At 35.5% G+C, this 15,787-nt stretch overlaps 1 protein-coding gene across 1 annotated transcript; it reads left to right on the top strand.

Annotated features, from left to right (window-relative positions):
• Positions 1-1,601: 1,601 nt before the first annotated feature.
• On the top strand, positions 1,602-15,039 carry LOC106055803 (uncharacterized). Its single transcript, XM_056020411.1, has 4 exons — positions 1,602-2,091; positions 11,880-12,233; positions 12,906-12,975; positions 14,348-15,039. The coding sequence occupies exons 1-4, from the start codon at positions 2,019-2,021 to the stop codon at positions 14,394-14,396; spliced, it is 546 nt and encodes a 181-aa protein (XP_055876386.1). The 5' UTR covers positions 1,602-2,018; the 3' UTR covers positions 14,397-15,039.
• Positions 15,040-15,787: the final 748 nt, after the last annotated feature.

Raw genomic sequence — 15,787 nt, 5'->3', positions numbered from 1 at the left:
CAACCCACAATGCAAATTTAAAAAAAAAAGCGTTACAATCCTATTGAATGAGAATATAGAAGTCGTGTTCTTGAAATTTGAATGCGCACTACAACGCTATTTTGTTTGGGACCCAATCAACAAAGTCCTCAATACTTGAGTGGAGGCATCGTTTGATGCACAATGAGAACGCAGAGTGTCCAATAAGTAGAAGACTCATGAACAACACATGGAAAACTACCTTATGCAGCAGACCAAAAAGACGTACTTTTTAAAATAGCCAACATATGTATCGCCTGAACATATACGCTAGTATGTTGAAGGAGTTTAGTCATCTTCTGGCCACCCGACCTGTGTAAATCAATACAAAGAACAACAGGTGGGCATAAGGGAGATTACGATTTTACCGTGTAGCTTTTTAAAATAAGCAGTCTTGCTAGTTGATTGGGATTCTCTATTTTGGTGGGCTTGTTTGACCACCATGCTAATTGATGGGTTTAGTTTGATTGTCTTGCTGATGTGATGAGCAACTTTGATTGTGCTGTTATTAAGAGCTTGACTTGCTAGTTACATTTACTGACTAAAGTTAGAGGCTAGAGTTGTCTGTAAGGATTAGTAAGAATATGATTGGGGTTCTTCGAAGAACTCGGTCTGCGGCCTTACCATGCAGAGAGAATGGACAATGCCTCCAGCAGCTGTGATATCCCCTCCCCCCAGCCCAAAAAGATGTAAGTGAATGATTATATAATCATTTTTTTCTAGAGGAAATCATATTTTTGTTTGATATCTCATGATCTAAATCAGGGGTTCTCAACAGGCGGTCTGTGGACGACCTGAGTCTCCAAATAAAGAAAATTATATAGTATGCCTACTTTTTAAAAAAATTGGAAAAAATAACATATCACATAAACAAATAACTATTATAAACGAGCCATGATTATATACTGCTTTTTTTTTTTTATTATTTATTTTTGTCGTCAGATGCAATTCTGTCAAATTTCCAAGTAACATTTTTAAAAGTCATTTGCATATCTGAACAATAACACCGTGAACACACAACGTATTCGAGAAATGGAGAAGAACATCACAGCTGTGTAGCAGTAGGACGTCATGTGACCTGGACCTGTTTGTTTCCTGTTATTAAAATGAAATATAGCTTCGCAGAGAGACGTACTTAGACTTGGATCCTCTCGCGCCGTTTGGCGCATCGGGCTACAAGCTGTCTCCATAGAGATCTGTCATTGGAAACTTCTGCAGCCTCTTCCCAGTCTGCGTCCACAACTCAGAGAAGTCCTCCATGAAGATGTAAAGTTATTCGAACACGCCCCTGTTTGCGCTTTTCTCGTACCGCCTCCGTTCCATTGCAACTCTTTGGAGCGTAATTCATTCAGTCGCTGGACATGTTCCGAAAATCTCATGCTACACTTGGTCACTACCTCATTAAGTGGTCGAGTTACAATTGGGCATAGGATTTCTTTGTCTCAAGAACAAACAAAACAATAATGACATCAATAAAGTTTTCCTAGTGACTTCCGGTGTGCACTGAGTAAACTTAATGTTATTCTTTAAGGACGACAATTTGTGTGGCCTGTCATGGAACTTACACAATTTGCGTAGCCCACCAAGCCAATGTGGTAGCCGACCCCTATTTAAAATAGTCTTAATCCCCATAAGCAGTTGAAGCCCCAGAGCGCTTCTAGAGGGCTTACTACTTACACAAAGCGTGTTGTGTTTCCTAAATAGAAATGTTAAATTCGTCGAGATCAGACAGATACACCGAGAGAAAGGCTGAATACAAAAACTTAGAGGAATGAAAAGATCCTACTAAAGAAATGATTATATTTTAAGAGAAAGGTTGAGGGTGGAGGTTTTCAGACGCCTCGAAGCCCCCATTCATCGATCTTGTCAGTTACTTCTTTACAAAGTCAACCATTACTAATACATCGTTCAAAGTATTGGTCTAACTTTAGCCTTTGTAGCAAGTTGTAGTGAATAGTACTAGAAAAAAAAGTTGTAGTATAATTTTGTTTTTAAGTACCATGGACAGGGGACGCAAGTCCGTTGTTCACAAAACAAAATTCGGCTCAAGGCGACAACTCTCTAATTCTGAAGGTTTGTTTATTTTTCATTTACCAATGTGTTTGTGTCCGTCTCCAAAATGTTAATTAGAAATAACCGGTTTCATAACTATACATCTAAACAGAGACAATCAGATAGACAGCTCAGTTATAGGCTTTAGAGTTTAACGATCTAGATATTATCAAATTCATAGAAAAAATAATCTAGACAAGAGCTATAACAATATATTAAATGAAACACTCACTTTACATATGGGTAAAGAGTTCTTGGAAATTTAAAGATTGGAGAAAACTAATAGTTCATCTTAAACCACTTTTTAAAGCAATGAAGTGAACTATCAACGGACCTCACTCACCAATCTAAGCAAACAACATTGAGCCACGTGCTTCTCTATCTCTTCTATACATATAACGATCTAATTTTAATCAACAATGGTTATCACGTGACAGCTGTTTTTTCGTTGTTTTATCAATATTATTACGTCACCGTTTGTTTAGGTGAATGAGGTCCATTTAGAAAAAAAGATTTCATGCATTTACCCGCAGCTTCAATCTATTAAATATTTCTAAGGATAATCTCCGTTGATGTCGGGAACAAATATCAGTGTATACTTAAAGGCATACTTTGTCTTTGAAAGTTTTAAATCCTGGGAGTAAATTTCATAATGTCATCCCTTCTTCAGCCTCAGGTTCTTAGCCACTCTACAGTTGTCTTAGTAACGAGTGTAACTGCAAGACCACCCAAGAAACGCTTTCCACTCCCCAGGAACAACACCCGCAACACAGCATTCTTTTTCGTGATTTCACAATTAAAGATTTTTTAATATTTTCTCTTTTACTAGCCTGCCCTCTGGCGGGAACAAGTTTCACATTTTTCCTTTTATTTTAGTTAGTCTGAGAGAACATCGAAAAACTCTCTCACTGCTAGGCGGAAGTCGCGTATTTCTTTTTGTAATATTTTGTTTCGGCTCTGTTGAGAATTTCGCGCTGGTGCGCATTTAAATAATATATGGAAATATTTTATGTCTAATCAAAATCATCCTATCCTACCTGGTATGTATTGACGTGGCAATTTCCATGAGAAATAATAGATTTCTATATTTATATGTCCCCAGGAAACAGATTCATCCAATATTTAAATAAAATGAGATTAAATTATTGCTTTTATATAACGCTACTTTCATGCTTATAGCATGCTCAGAGCGCTATGGGGGAGAAGTCTTTTCCGTGCTGCCCTTAGGCGTTCAGTAAACAAAACAACTCTGCTCGAGTTGGGTATCGAACCTAGGTTGCCAAGACAAGTTCAAGCTTACATGGCCTCTGGACGTATCCCATCTACAAATAAGGTGACTTTTTTCTACTCAAACATATAAAACCACTGCAGTAAACTAATATTCTTCTTCTTCTTGGACCACTGGCAGACAATGGCTTTTCTTAGGATGACATGGCAATATGTATGTGAAATAATAAATTTCTATATTTATAGGTCCCCAGAGAACACGCCCACCCAATATTTAAATAATATATAAATGATAATCTTGAGAAAGAGGTGACTTATATCTACGCAAACATATAAAACCACTGCATTAAACTTTAATTAACTAATATTTATTCTGCTAGGCCCACTGGTAGACATTACCTCTTCTTAGGATGTCGCAGAATATGTAGGTCAAATTGGGTCTGCTATCTATGTGAATTACTGCACTCTTCTTTAAGCTTAGGACCTGAATACAAGCCTTTAGCATTCTACTTGATTTTGTGTTTTTCACTAGGAAAAAGAGTTTATTGAGAACACATTATAATATTAAGACTCACGTTACCCCTTTATTCTTCTTTGGTCTTATTAAATTAAGTTTTAAAGACCTTGCCAACATTTATCTGGCTATGTTGAGAGGATGCTTTGAAACTTTATTACCTGCACCTCACGTGTGCTTAGTGAACAGACGCTCCAAAATAGGCCAACTTGAAGACCATCGTTAAGTGATTCTCTTATCTTTTACGACTTCCTAGCATATAACTCATATTCTTTATTAACAGTCTATCACTCAGCTATTCTTAAACTGTTTAAGCCAAACTTTTTTTCTTGAGTCTAGTCTTATATTCTTCATTTACAGTCTATCATTCAGCTATTCTTCAACTGTTCAAGCCAAACTTTTTTTCTTAAGTCTATTCTTAATATTCTTCATTTGCAGTCTATCATTTAGCTGTCCTTAAACTGTTCAAACCAACCCTTTTTTCTTGAGTCTATTTGCATTTAGTGAATTAAGGCCTACAAATAACTCGAAAATATTTCTAGTACAGAAACAAACTAGTCTAGATATCTTAGAAATAGATATAGACTTAATGTAGAAATTATTTAGATTATAGAACTATAGATATAAAGATCTAGCTTGATTAGTTTGAGAACTCCCTCTAGCTAGATTTTAGTAGCCTTTAACTTTGTATAGATCTAGATGTATCGCGAAATTGTTTGGCAAAAGAAATACTTTTGTAAGTATACACTCGAACCTGTGATTCTAATCTTGTCCTGTTTTTTTTTTTTTAACCATTCAATTTCATATTATTTTTTGGTCTAGATTTTTTAAAGAGTCGAGTTAAACAAAAATATCTAGGAACAAGTCTACTGCTGTAAATATCCCTTGGAGTAAATATATTAAATGTAAATATAATTTTTAATTTATGGGTTTAACGAAAACCATTTTTTTACTTTATCACTTTTTCTTAAACTTTGACACAAATATTTACATAAACACAAAATATCATTCTCGAAAATAAACCTAAAGGGAGAGCTTTCTTTTGTACATTTTGTGTTAATAGTTAGATCACGGTTTAAGTTATAGACGCTTCTTATCCATATGTAAACACTTATTCTTATATTGCGCCAACCACCACCTCCAATCCTTCTTCTGTTTAACCAAAGAAATAAAAAAAAAAGGTCTACAAGTATTTATGGAATCATTTGTACTTGTAAATTATCAGAGGATGGTGGTATCAGCTTCAGCAGTAACAGTCGAGCTAGACAACTTTAACTGCTCCCATCTTCTTTTTTTTTTTAATTCAGTTCCCTGCGCATCTACTTCCAAATTGTTTTATATCTTTTCACAGCTTCCAATATTCCTACGCCAAATATTAAGATTCTAATACAATTAAAGATGCTTTTTTTTTTTGGTGTTAATAAAGGAAAAATCTGGAGCGAGGGTTTTTCTAAAAAATATTTTATATGCGCTTTTTTTTTTGTTGTCATTATTGTTGTTGTTGTTGTTGTTTTCATTCGCCGTTGATCAGGAGCCGATATGATATGATATAAGAAAGTAGCACATACACATAGGTTGTATGTATATCATGCCTCGTACAATATGAGACATGATGTATAGACAGGTTGGCTCTCTCTGTTAAGATTTTCCGAAAGTGGCAACATTCTCTTGTGTCTGGAACAAAACAGCTGGCAGTAAAACTCAAAACGCATTAACTCCAAGTTATAAAAATATAACTATTGGTCTGTGGCAGACTCTGTGCTTTAAGTGTCTAGTGAAAGCAAGAATTACAGTTCCTTAATTTCCATATCTTTGACTACATATTAGTAGACATGCATACTTACTCTGTGAATTAGTGTTACTAAAATAATCTGAAAAAAAATCTATGCTGAGTTACAAAATAGCGATTCCATATCTTGTATACTATACATACAACTAAAGCATAAAGCAACACAAAGAGGTAAAAGCTTTTTATACAGTTTAATAATGTAGCAATATATACTGCATAAAGGTGAAGACTGGGATTTGCTGAGTCCACCTAGCTCTAATGGGTACCTAACGTTAGTTGGGAAAAGTAAAGTCAGTTGGTAGTTGTGCTGGCCACATGACACCCTCGTTAACCGTAGGCCACAGAAACAGATGACCTTTACATCATCTGCCCTATAGAGGATAAATCACAAGGTCTGAAAGGGGAACTTATATACTGCATAGAAATTTCACTTCAGAGCTTGAAAGAACTACTTGCTCAGTGTACGAGCTAGTCTAACATTGTCATAAATAAGCAGTAAATCAATGTCTGAAGTTGAAAAAAAAATGTTTCAATAGAAAGTAATATTACCTTGACGTACTAGCTTGATCTAGTTTTATGGCAGGTAAAAAAAGGTGTTTAAAAGTTACCTGACTGTCTGTGCCTACACAAAGTGTTTCTATACTAAGATATGTCCTCATACATCAGGCTACTTTGAATTTTTTAAAGTTTTGCTTGGCAAGAAGTCAGCGATATTCCCTGAGTTGTTTTCAGTGACTACATAGGAGAGTTTGTAAAGGGAAGAAACCCCTGTTATTGTGCTTTGCAACGAATTGAAAAGAATATTTGAATCTATTTGAGCTCTCAACAGAGAACTTCAGAACATGAATGGGCTATGCAAAAAAAAAAGTGAATATATTTGTAACGAGGACATGATTACCTTGACAGACAAGGTTCTTTTTTTTTTAGTAATACTAATGTCTTTTTTTTCACCCATGACATTGAGTTTATGACTTGTGGCTAACACGTTCAAGACCTTCCTTCAGGAAAAGACACACACACACACACACACACTTTAATTCTTTAAGCAATATTATTATTGTTTAAAGCAATAGGTTTAATTAAACTACCTATCGAAAGCAAGCTGTCAATTTATTTTTTACTATAATTGATTTTCAAAAATCAGAAGCCCAAAACATGTTGTACTTCTAACATATCATATCTTTATAATGGCTTCTTTAATTCTTTCAAAAGCCAGAAACTGAACAGGATGTACTCTTGACATAGTTTACGGAAAAGGCTAAAACATATCTATATTTTTTTAAAACGCCGATTTCTTCAAAAATATTATTATACCCTAGACCAGTGATGGGCAAACTACGGCCCGCGAGCCAACTCCGGTTCTCGTAAATGTTTAATTTGCCGAGACATTTTTGCAAAGAAAAGATTAAAAATATTTGTAAAATCCTTATTTATGTAAAAATTAAAATCAAGCTTTTAATACGCTTTGAAGCTTAAGATTAATATTAATTTAGATTTTATCACTTAAGACTTGATGCGTCTGCTGATTCGACATTCGTACAAAGCACAGTCAACAATAGAATAATTACGTCCCAATTGGAACTAACCTAAGTCAATTGTTAACAAAAACATCAGCATCTTCATGTATCGCATTTCTATATCAATTAAATCTATTAGTAAAATTTTGTATTTTTCATTTAAAATGTTATGGCCCGCTAAAATGTTTTTTCTTTGGCCCGCTACTAAAAAAAAGTTTGCCAATCACTATCCTAGACCTATTGCATGACGACATGGTATGACAGCTTTGCGACACTGCCAAGCACATACCACACGAACAGACAGCAATACTCAGATTCCTTCCCAGTGGTTGAAGCAAAGGTATAATCAGCATAATTAGGGAAAAAAAAACTAAACCCCAAACTCACTATTATGGCTTTAAGTTTAGAATTTAAACTGTCTTTCGCTCACTCCCAGGCCAGCTAGAGAAAGTGTACCGATTGGTCATTAACGAACTCATTAATAACAACTATCTTTCAACTATTTATCAAATCATCGATCTTGTTTTTTATCCCCTTGTGTCGGAGTAATGTAACTCAACTTGTATTGTAAATGTTTATATAAGTGTCGTTATTTGGTCGTTTATTTGCAGTTCAATTCAGGTAGTACAAGTGAACCGATGTAAGCGTTTTAAATTGATAATAAAATAAACTTGAACATGCTTCATTTTAAACATGCTTGAATGTATTCTTTTTATATAAATGTACATGGATTCAACATGAAATGAAAGTAGTAATAACACAAATGAAATGATAATAATAATAATAATTTTATTTATAAAGCGCTGTTAACAAACAAAATGTAGGCGAAGCAAAATCTAACTCCCTACAAATAAACATCGTCTCATCCCTCCGCTTCAACTCCTTTTGTTTCACTTGAATTACGACAGACCACCTCGTGGTTTCATCAGAAATTCCTCAGCCTACGCAACCAAAACCATCCGCTCCCCTTTTCACGTGGTTGCAGCATATACGTGCACAAAGACTTCATAACAATAAGGCAGAATCATAATTAAGTTATGGGGGAGGGGCGTGGTGACTGGGTGGTGAATGCTGGGATTTTAAATTACGGGAACGTTCTCAGTCCACTCAACTTTGATGGGTACCTGCAGGGCCGGCCCTAGCATTTGCGGGGCCCTATGCGAAACGGATCGCGCGGGGCCTAGTCTGGGTAGGGATAAGCATAATGTCAAAATTATTTTTTTTTGAATTAGAAAATCGGCCTACTTTTGTCTTAGCAATAAATTTTTATCACATGAAAGCTCGCAATGCCACTTTTTATTTATTGGCACCCCAAAATGTCAATTTGGTCTATTCTTCAGGAGATTTGAAAAAATTGAAAAAAACACTTTATCGTATATTTTACCTTTTCATGAGATTTCCTGGAGGCCCTGGAAAATCATGAGGTCGCGAAAATCCTGTTATTTCATATACGCTATAATGGTTAAATTTCATAATGTACACTTAGAATTAGCGCGGGTCCTATGAAAGCGCGGGGCCCACTGCGACCGCATAGGCTGCAGTGGCCTAAGGCCGGCCCTGGGTACCTGACATATGTTTGGAAAAAATAAAGGCGGTTGGTCATTGTGCTGGCCACATGACACCCTCGTTAACAGTTGGCCATAGTAACTGTTCTGTAGTCACAGATTAATAATAAATTGCTGTAGACGTTACTATTTAATAATGATAATAACGAGACTGTCTTGATCAAGGTAGACATATATAACTAACTTTTATTTCCGTCCGATTCTTTGCTTTCGCATAAAACATAGACAACAAACAATGACGTAATATCTTCTAATATTAACACATCCTTCCTTTTGAAGCTATTATCACATCCTTCCTTTTAAAGTTCTTAATACTTATATTTACAAGGAATTTTGACAACTCGACCACTTCTGGTTGTCTTGACCGGCACAGCAAGTTCTCTAGATGTTGGTTCATAATTGTCTGTTTCTTTTGTTCTAACAGTTTGCTGTTCATTGTCTTCGTCGGTGTCATAGTACCCAGAGATGTCTTCTTCGTAGCTCTTGTTTAAAAACCGTTGATTTCGTCTGTATGTTTTCCCATCATTTGTCTTTATGATGTAAGATCTGGGTGACGGATGTTTCTTAATGACGACTGCTTTCTGCCATGTTTGTCCTAGACGAACTCTCACCTTCTCCCCGACAGAGTAGTCTTTAGGTAACCTAACTTTTGCATCGTACCTCACTTTGCTTTTCCTCTGTCGTTCGTTGAGTAATGTCTCTGCATTTTCAGCTACCGATGGTTTCAATAGTTTGGGATCAGTTGGAATGATGTCCCTGAGTCTTCTACTCATCAGCAGTTGTGATGGCGAATAAAGCAGTCCGCTTATCGGAGTATTTCTATACTCGAGCATAGCGAGATATGGATCTTTCCCACTTTTGTATGCTTTGTTGAATATCTGCTTTACGATACCAACATACACCTCACTTTGTCCATTTGATTGAGGGTATCTGGGACTTGATGTTGTTATCTTGAAACCCCATTCAGAAGCAAACTCTCTATATCGATAGCTATTGAATGGCATATTGTCGCTCACTATTTCTTCTGGTATGCCATGTCTAGCAAAAATACCTTTCATTGCCCTGATAACACATTCTGCTGTTTTGTTCTCTAGTCGTTTTATTTCAGGATATTTGGAGAAATAGTCCACAACTAGCAAGTAGTCATTGTTTCGCCATTCAAACAAATCTGTCGCAATCTTTTTCCATGGTCTGTCTGGTACAGCATGAGGTAGCAATTTTTCCTTCACATTATTTCTTTTGAACGTTGCACATGTTGCGCACTTCATTATTGTCGAAAAAATATCTTTGGACAATCCTGGCCAAAACACACTCTGTTTTGCCTTGGATCTGGTTTTCTCAAGACCAAAATGACCTATGTGCAACTTGTCGAGAATTTCATTTCTCATACTTGAAGGATTTATAATTCTGTTCTCATAAAACAATATTCCATTCTCTTCATGAATACTGCCTTTAAATGACCAATACACTTTCACTGTTTCATGAACTTGAGTTTTTATCTTTGGCCAACCTTCTCTGACATAATTCATTACAAGTTTTAATTTAGCATCAGATTCAGTTTTCCTTCTAATTTCAATAATCTTCTGATCACTTCCATCAACCATCCAAACTTTGACATTGTTATCTGTACCAATTGCCTCAAACCACAACTCATTTACTTGGCTTGACTGACTTTCATCATCCAGTGAATCAACAGCTTTGAAGTGTTTCGAACGACAGTTTACAGCGAAATGATTTCTCTTTTTTTACATTTTCGGCATGTCTGTCCGAATGCTGGGCAATTGTATTTTCTGTGAGATCCACCACAAGATCTGCAATCTCTAATGAAACTTGTTACATGATTCTTTGCCATATTTTCCTGTGAGGTTTTGACTGGCTTTCTATCTTCTGTCTTCTTTAATTTATTAGCAGCATCCACATGTAGTCCTTTCATATCTATCATTTGGTTCTGGGTATGCTCGTCAGCACGAATTATGCTTGCTGCTTTCTCTAAAGTTAAGCCTACATCTCTCAGAAGTCTCTCTCTCACTCGATCCGACTGTATGCCACATACCAATCGATCTCTGATGAGTTCATCTCGAAGGTTGTCAAACTTGCATTCTTTTGCCAAATTCTTTAACTCAGTAAAATACTGTTCAAACGTTTCTCCGTCTTTCTGCTTTCTTGAAAAGAATTTAAATCTGTCATACACAGTGTTGGACTTAGGCAAAAAATAATTCTGAAACCTTTCAATGAGTTTGTCTACAGTCTCATCTTCACATACTTGAAAAGTATTGTAGATGTCTCGAGCGGGTTCACCGATCAGGTGTAACAATAAAGCTTTCTTCACTGGCTCGGGCTTCGTATTCTTTTCAGTGGCGACCATAAACAGTTCAAAACTTTGTCTCCATTTTTTCCATCTTTCAGATAGATTACCGTCTAGTGACAACGGTTTAGGAGGATCCAATAATTCCATTATTCGTACAGATTCTAGATTCTAGGTCTAGATCTAGATCTAACAATATGAACTAACGACACCACAAATAAAATGTAGCCTACTTTTAGCAATTTAGAAACCACTAGATCTAGAGATCTACCTGTTACCAGCACTTTAAAGCAATGTGACACTAGATTTGACACCTAATCTAACACCAGATCTGACACAAGATCTGAAAACAAATCTGACACCATGTTCTGTAGTCACAGATTAATAATAAATTACTGTAGACGTTACTATTTAATAATGATAATAACGAGACTGTCTTGATCAAGGTAGACATATATAACTAACTTTTATTTCCGTCCGATTCTTTGCTTTCGCATAAAACATAGACAACAAACAATGACGTAATATCTTCTAATATTAACACAGTAACCTTCAATAAAGTTCCGTAGGGAATCGGCGCCGAAGCGCCATTATCCCGTTTGACTACCGGAAAGGATTTCTTCCGATAGTCAGGCATGTCATAGATCATAAAACTATCCGGACCGGCCGTGACATTTACATAGCGCACAGCCAACAGAAAATGGGCTCACTATTAGCGGCTGAAGACTGAGTGGGCTACGGGAGAATGATCTCATACAGATAGTAACATAGTAACAGATTAGCTTTACATCATCTGCTCCCATTGATCTCTAAGTCTGGTTGAGGTACTATACTTACTATAATTAAGTTATTTTTAATTGTATATTACTGGTCATATTTTTTTTGTCGCCAGTCTTTGAAAATTTGCGCATCAACTACTCCGAGTTTCACAAAGATCTCAGCAAGTTTATTGAGCAGCTTCCAGGTAACTACAGAGCAGGGGTTCAAGCCCAGCTCTATAATATCAAAGTCCTGCCAACAGTTCTGAGCCCTTCAGACTTTAACAAGGACGAGGTCGAGTCTGTGTTGAAAAAATTGAACTATGTACTTAAAGTCGCCGAGAAAGTTATGGATAAAATTTATTCGTTCATGAAACGCAACGATTGGTTCGACGATCAAAAGGTCAAGCTGCAGTGGTGGATCTCATTGGTGAAAATGAGCGCCAAAATCGTGAAACAGGACACAGAAAATAATGGCCTAATCAGACGTAAGTTTTTAATTTTATTTGGGGGGGGGGGGGATGTCAGTGTTCACAAATGTCCTACGCTATGTATTAGAGCAGTGTTTCACAAACAGTATGCGCACGATCTTCTTCGCAGGGGACCCAACGCGCTGACAAATGTGGGTTAAAGAGTATTTGAATAGTACATATAGTAATAAGGCTTGTCTTTGAGTCTGAAGATAAATGAGGAGTGCGGTATTTCACGTGGCCCCAACTTCGACACACACACATTATGGTCATGTCTGCGATGGGTGATACCTATCTATAGATATTTTTAAAAAGATCAAGTAAAACAAAATTAATATCCCTGTTTACAAAATTTAAAAGTAAATTATAAAACATCATAATGTTTACGCTAGAGACGCATGCAAAAAGACAGACTCAAAAAAGTTCATTTGAAGAAGAAATCTCCCTACATCTCTGCAAAGGCAAGTCTACCGTCACCATTCGATATCGAGGGGCTCAACATCTGCAACGTCACAAGCTGTGGGCATTTTAGACCAACAGCTCGTTGTCACGTCGTACAGACCTGTGATTTGTTCTTATAGTTGTGAATTCAAATATTGAGCAAGTCAGAATAAGAAATACTTGCGGTCTATTTCATAGAGAACACGGCGCATTGATATTAGCTCAGTTATTTTTTTTATTTATTTAAAGGAAATTCTTCTGGAATTGGAGGATTTACTAAAGGATTGCAGAATACTGATAAAGGGACTCAAATGAAACAGTGAGTATATATGTTCTGTGGGGTTCCATTTTTTTAAATTATAACAAGGTTTGGCCTAGAAAAATATTGTATAAAATAGGTGTGTTATGTTATGCATTGCCTTTATTTAAATTCTTTTTTAAATTATTTATTTATTTATTTCGTTATATTTTTTAAATATCAAATAAAGAACCTTAACTGTGATGGATTTCCCTATGAAACATTATAGGCAAGTTTTTAAAATGTGAATAGCGGAGTAATTTAGAGATGTTTCATATACGATGATGAATCAAACAATTTTGCCGTTATATAGTTAATTAATCCTATCTTTTTCTGCTCTAAAATTGGTGTACGTGCTCTTAACTTTCATTACTCTCGACATGGAAGAGTTCTGCCTAAACTCCATTATGTCTTCTCTGCCAATCTTTTAATGACTCTGGTCAATAGAAAAACAGAATTAATTTTATTCAACGTTTACAATTAACTCCTTACATTGGACTTAGAGTGACTATAGCGACACACACCTAAACACTGACCTGCAACGACGTGGCAACGGACTATTGGTTTCCACTGTCAACAGGTTGCTGGCCAATGCTGAGGTCTACTGCAACAATTGGTCCCGACCTAAGGGAACACGACAAAAATGACCTTAACATCATTTGCCCTATAGGTCGCAAGGTCTGAAAGGGAAACTTTACTTGTATTGAATTTTATGAAGTTGATTTTGTCATGCTAAATTAATCAAACTCTTGTATATGTCCTGTTCGTTTGTCGATGAAATCAAACTCAACACTAGCAATAATACAATCCCACAGCAAACTTCTGATCGTCAATCACTCAACAAGTTCAAACACGATATAATAATAATAATAATAATAATAATAATCTTTATTATCCGTAAGGAAATTTGTCTTACAATTTGTGCATTACACCAAACAAAAAACATTATAACTATAAGAAACCAAAGTGTACATTCACACCAGACTCACTCATAATTTACATGTGACAAAGTTTATACCAGATTGTTCTTATTTAATGATTTGATTGCCAGGGGAACAAAAGAGTGTTTGTGTCTGTTTGTCTTTGCTATCGGTGTCTTGTATCTCTTTTGTGATGGTAAAATCACGAAATCCTGACACAAAGGGTGATTCTTTATTTCGAGGATCTTGTTAGCTTTCTTATAGATGTTCGTCTCAAACAACTGCCCAAATGGGGTTTGTTTTTTGCCAATGATTTTGCCAGCAGCATTGAGGATTCTATTAAGTTTATTCCTATTTTTAATGCTCAGATTGCCATACCAGGCAGTGATATTACACTAAATAAATTGATAAGTTATATCATTGTTTTAGTTCACTGTTGAAGTAATTGAAACCTCTTTCTCTTTTGTCCACAGGAAAGAAATCATACTAGATGGACTGTTGAAAGTCTTAGATTCGAAATGAAGTGAGATGGTTATGAGATAGTTATGAGATAGTTATGAGATAGTTATGAGATAGTTATGAGATGGTTATGAGATAGTTATGAGATAGTTATGAGATAGTTATGAGATAGTTATGAGATAGTTATGAGATAGTTATGAGATAGTTATGAGATAGTTATGAGATAGTTATGAGAAAGTTATGAGATAGTTATGAGATGGTTATGAGATAGTTATGAGATAGTTATGAGATAGTTATGAGATAGTTATGAGATAGTTATGAGATAGTTATGTCTCGCTATGGTATTCGTCTTTATGTATGCATAGACTAGATGCTGCACATTGGAATGTTAAGTGTTATTGCAAACATTTTTTGGACAGAGAAATACCAAGTTTTGCTTTTTTTTTTAGGGTGTATTTTTCTAGACAAATTTTCGCTGAAGATCTTAATTCTCTTTTGCAGTGTGTGCCATTGAAAGTTAGCGCGCTTCTCGTGTGGCATACGCGTCCCAAGAGAAGTGTTAACAGGAAGTTTATTTATGCATTAATTTCTTGAAGTTTTTAAGTTTCTACACATAAAAGTTAATTATTGAAAGGGAAATAATTCGTTTCCGGCAGGAGTACATTTGTGAACTTTCGGTTTTAAAACCTATTTAAAAAGGAGATGATCTAGTTTCAGAGTTCATAGAAATCAGTCTGGTTTATGTCAATACGTTTCAAGCTTTGTGTATCAAGTATCTTATGTTATCTCAACAATTTGGATAATATGTGTTATTACTTGATACGTAGTTTGTGTTCAATATATTTGTGGTTTCTCATGGAGGAATAAAATATTTTATTTCGTAAAGAGAAATTCTATTCAACCTAAAGAAGGCACCATGGCAAATACCTGAATATTGTTTGACTGCATACGTTTAGGTTTAAAGATTTAGACTACACTGATCATATTATTAAACTCAACCGACTATGGTCTTCTGTCAATAGTTAACCTTGTTAGTCAAAAGTGGGTAAGGTAGACAACTCATGCCATTCAAGTAATAATAACAATTTAATATATATATATATATATATATTGCTTTGTTATAAACATAATGTAGGCTCAAGGGAAGTTCACAGACATCCCCGAGTTGTTTACAATTAAAAACAGAACAAGTAAATATAAACAAAAACAAAAAAAAATACTTTTTTAAAAAGTTTATGTTAAGCGTAGTTGTATCAATTAGTTTGGATCGCTCGTGTCATTCAATTTGTAATAGATCAAGATTAACAATAAAAAAGTATTTATAAAAAAAACATTTAAAAAGGGGGAACAACCTGAATATGAGCTTATACATCAATGCGTCTTGGGCTTCGCAATCCAACACGGTAACCACTCCACCAGTGGAGAGCTTATGAACATAGTTCTCTATTGTTTCT

Source organism: Biomphalaria glabrata, chromosome 1, assembly GCF_947242115.1.
Source record: "Biomphalaria glabrata chromosome 1, xgBioGlab47.1, whole genome shotgun sequence".
Lineage (NCBI taxonomy): Eukaryota > Metazoa > Mollusca > Gastropoda > Planorbidae > Biomphalaria > Biomphalaria glabrata.
Note: the sequence above shows the minus strand (reverse complement) of the source record. Positions and strands in the feature narration are given on the sequence as shown.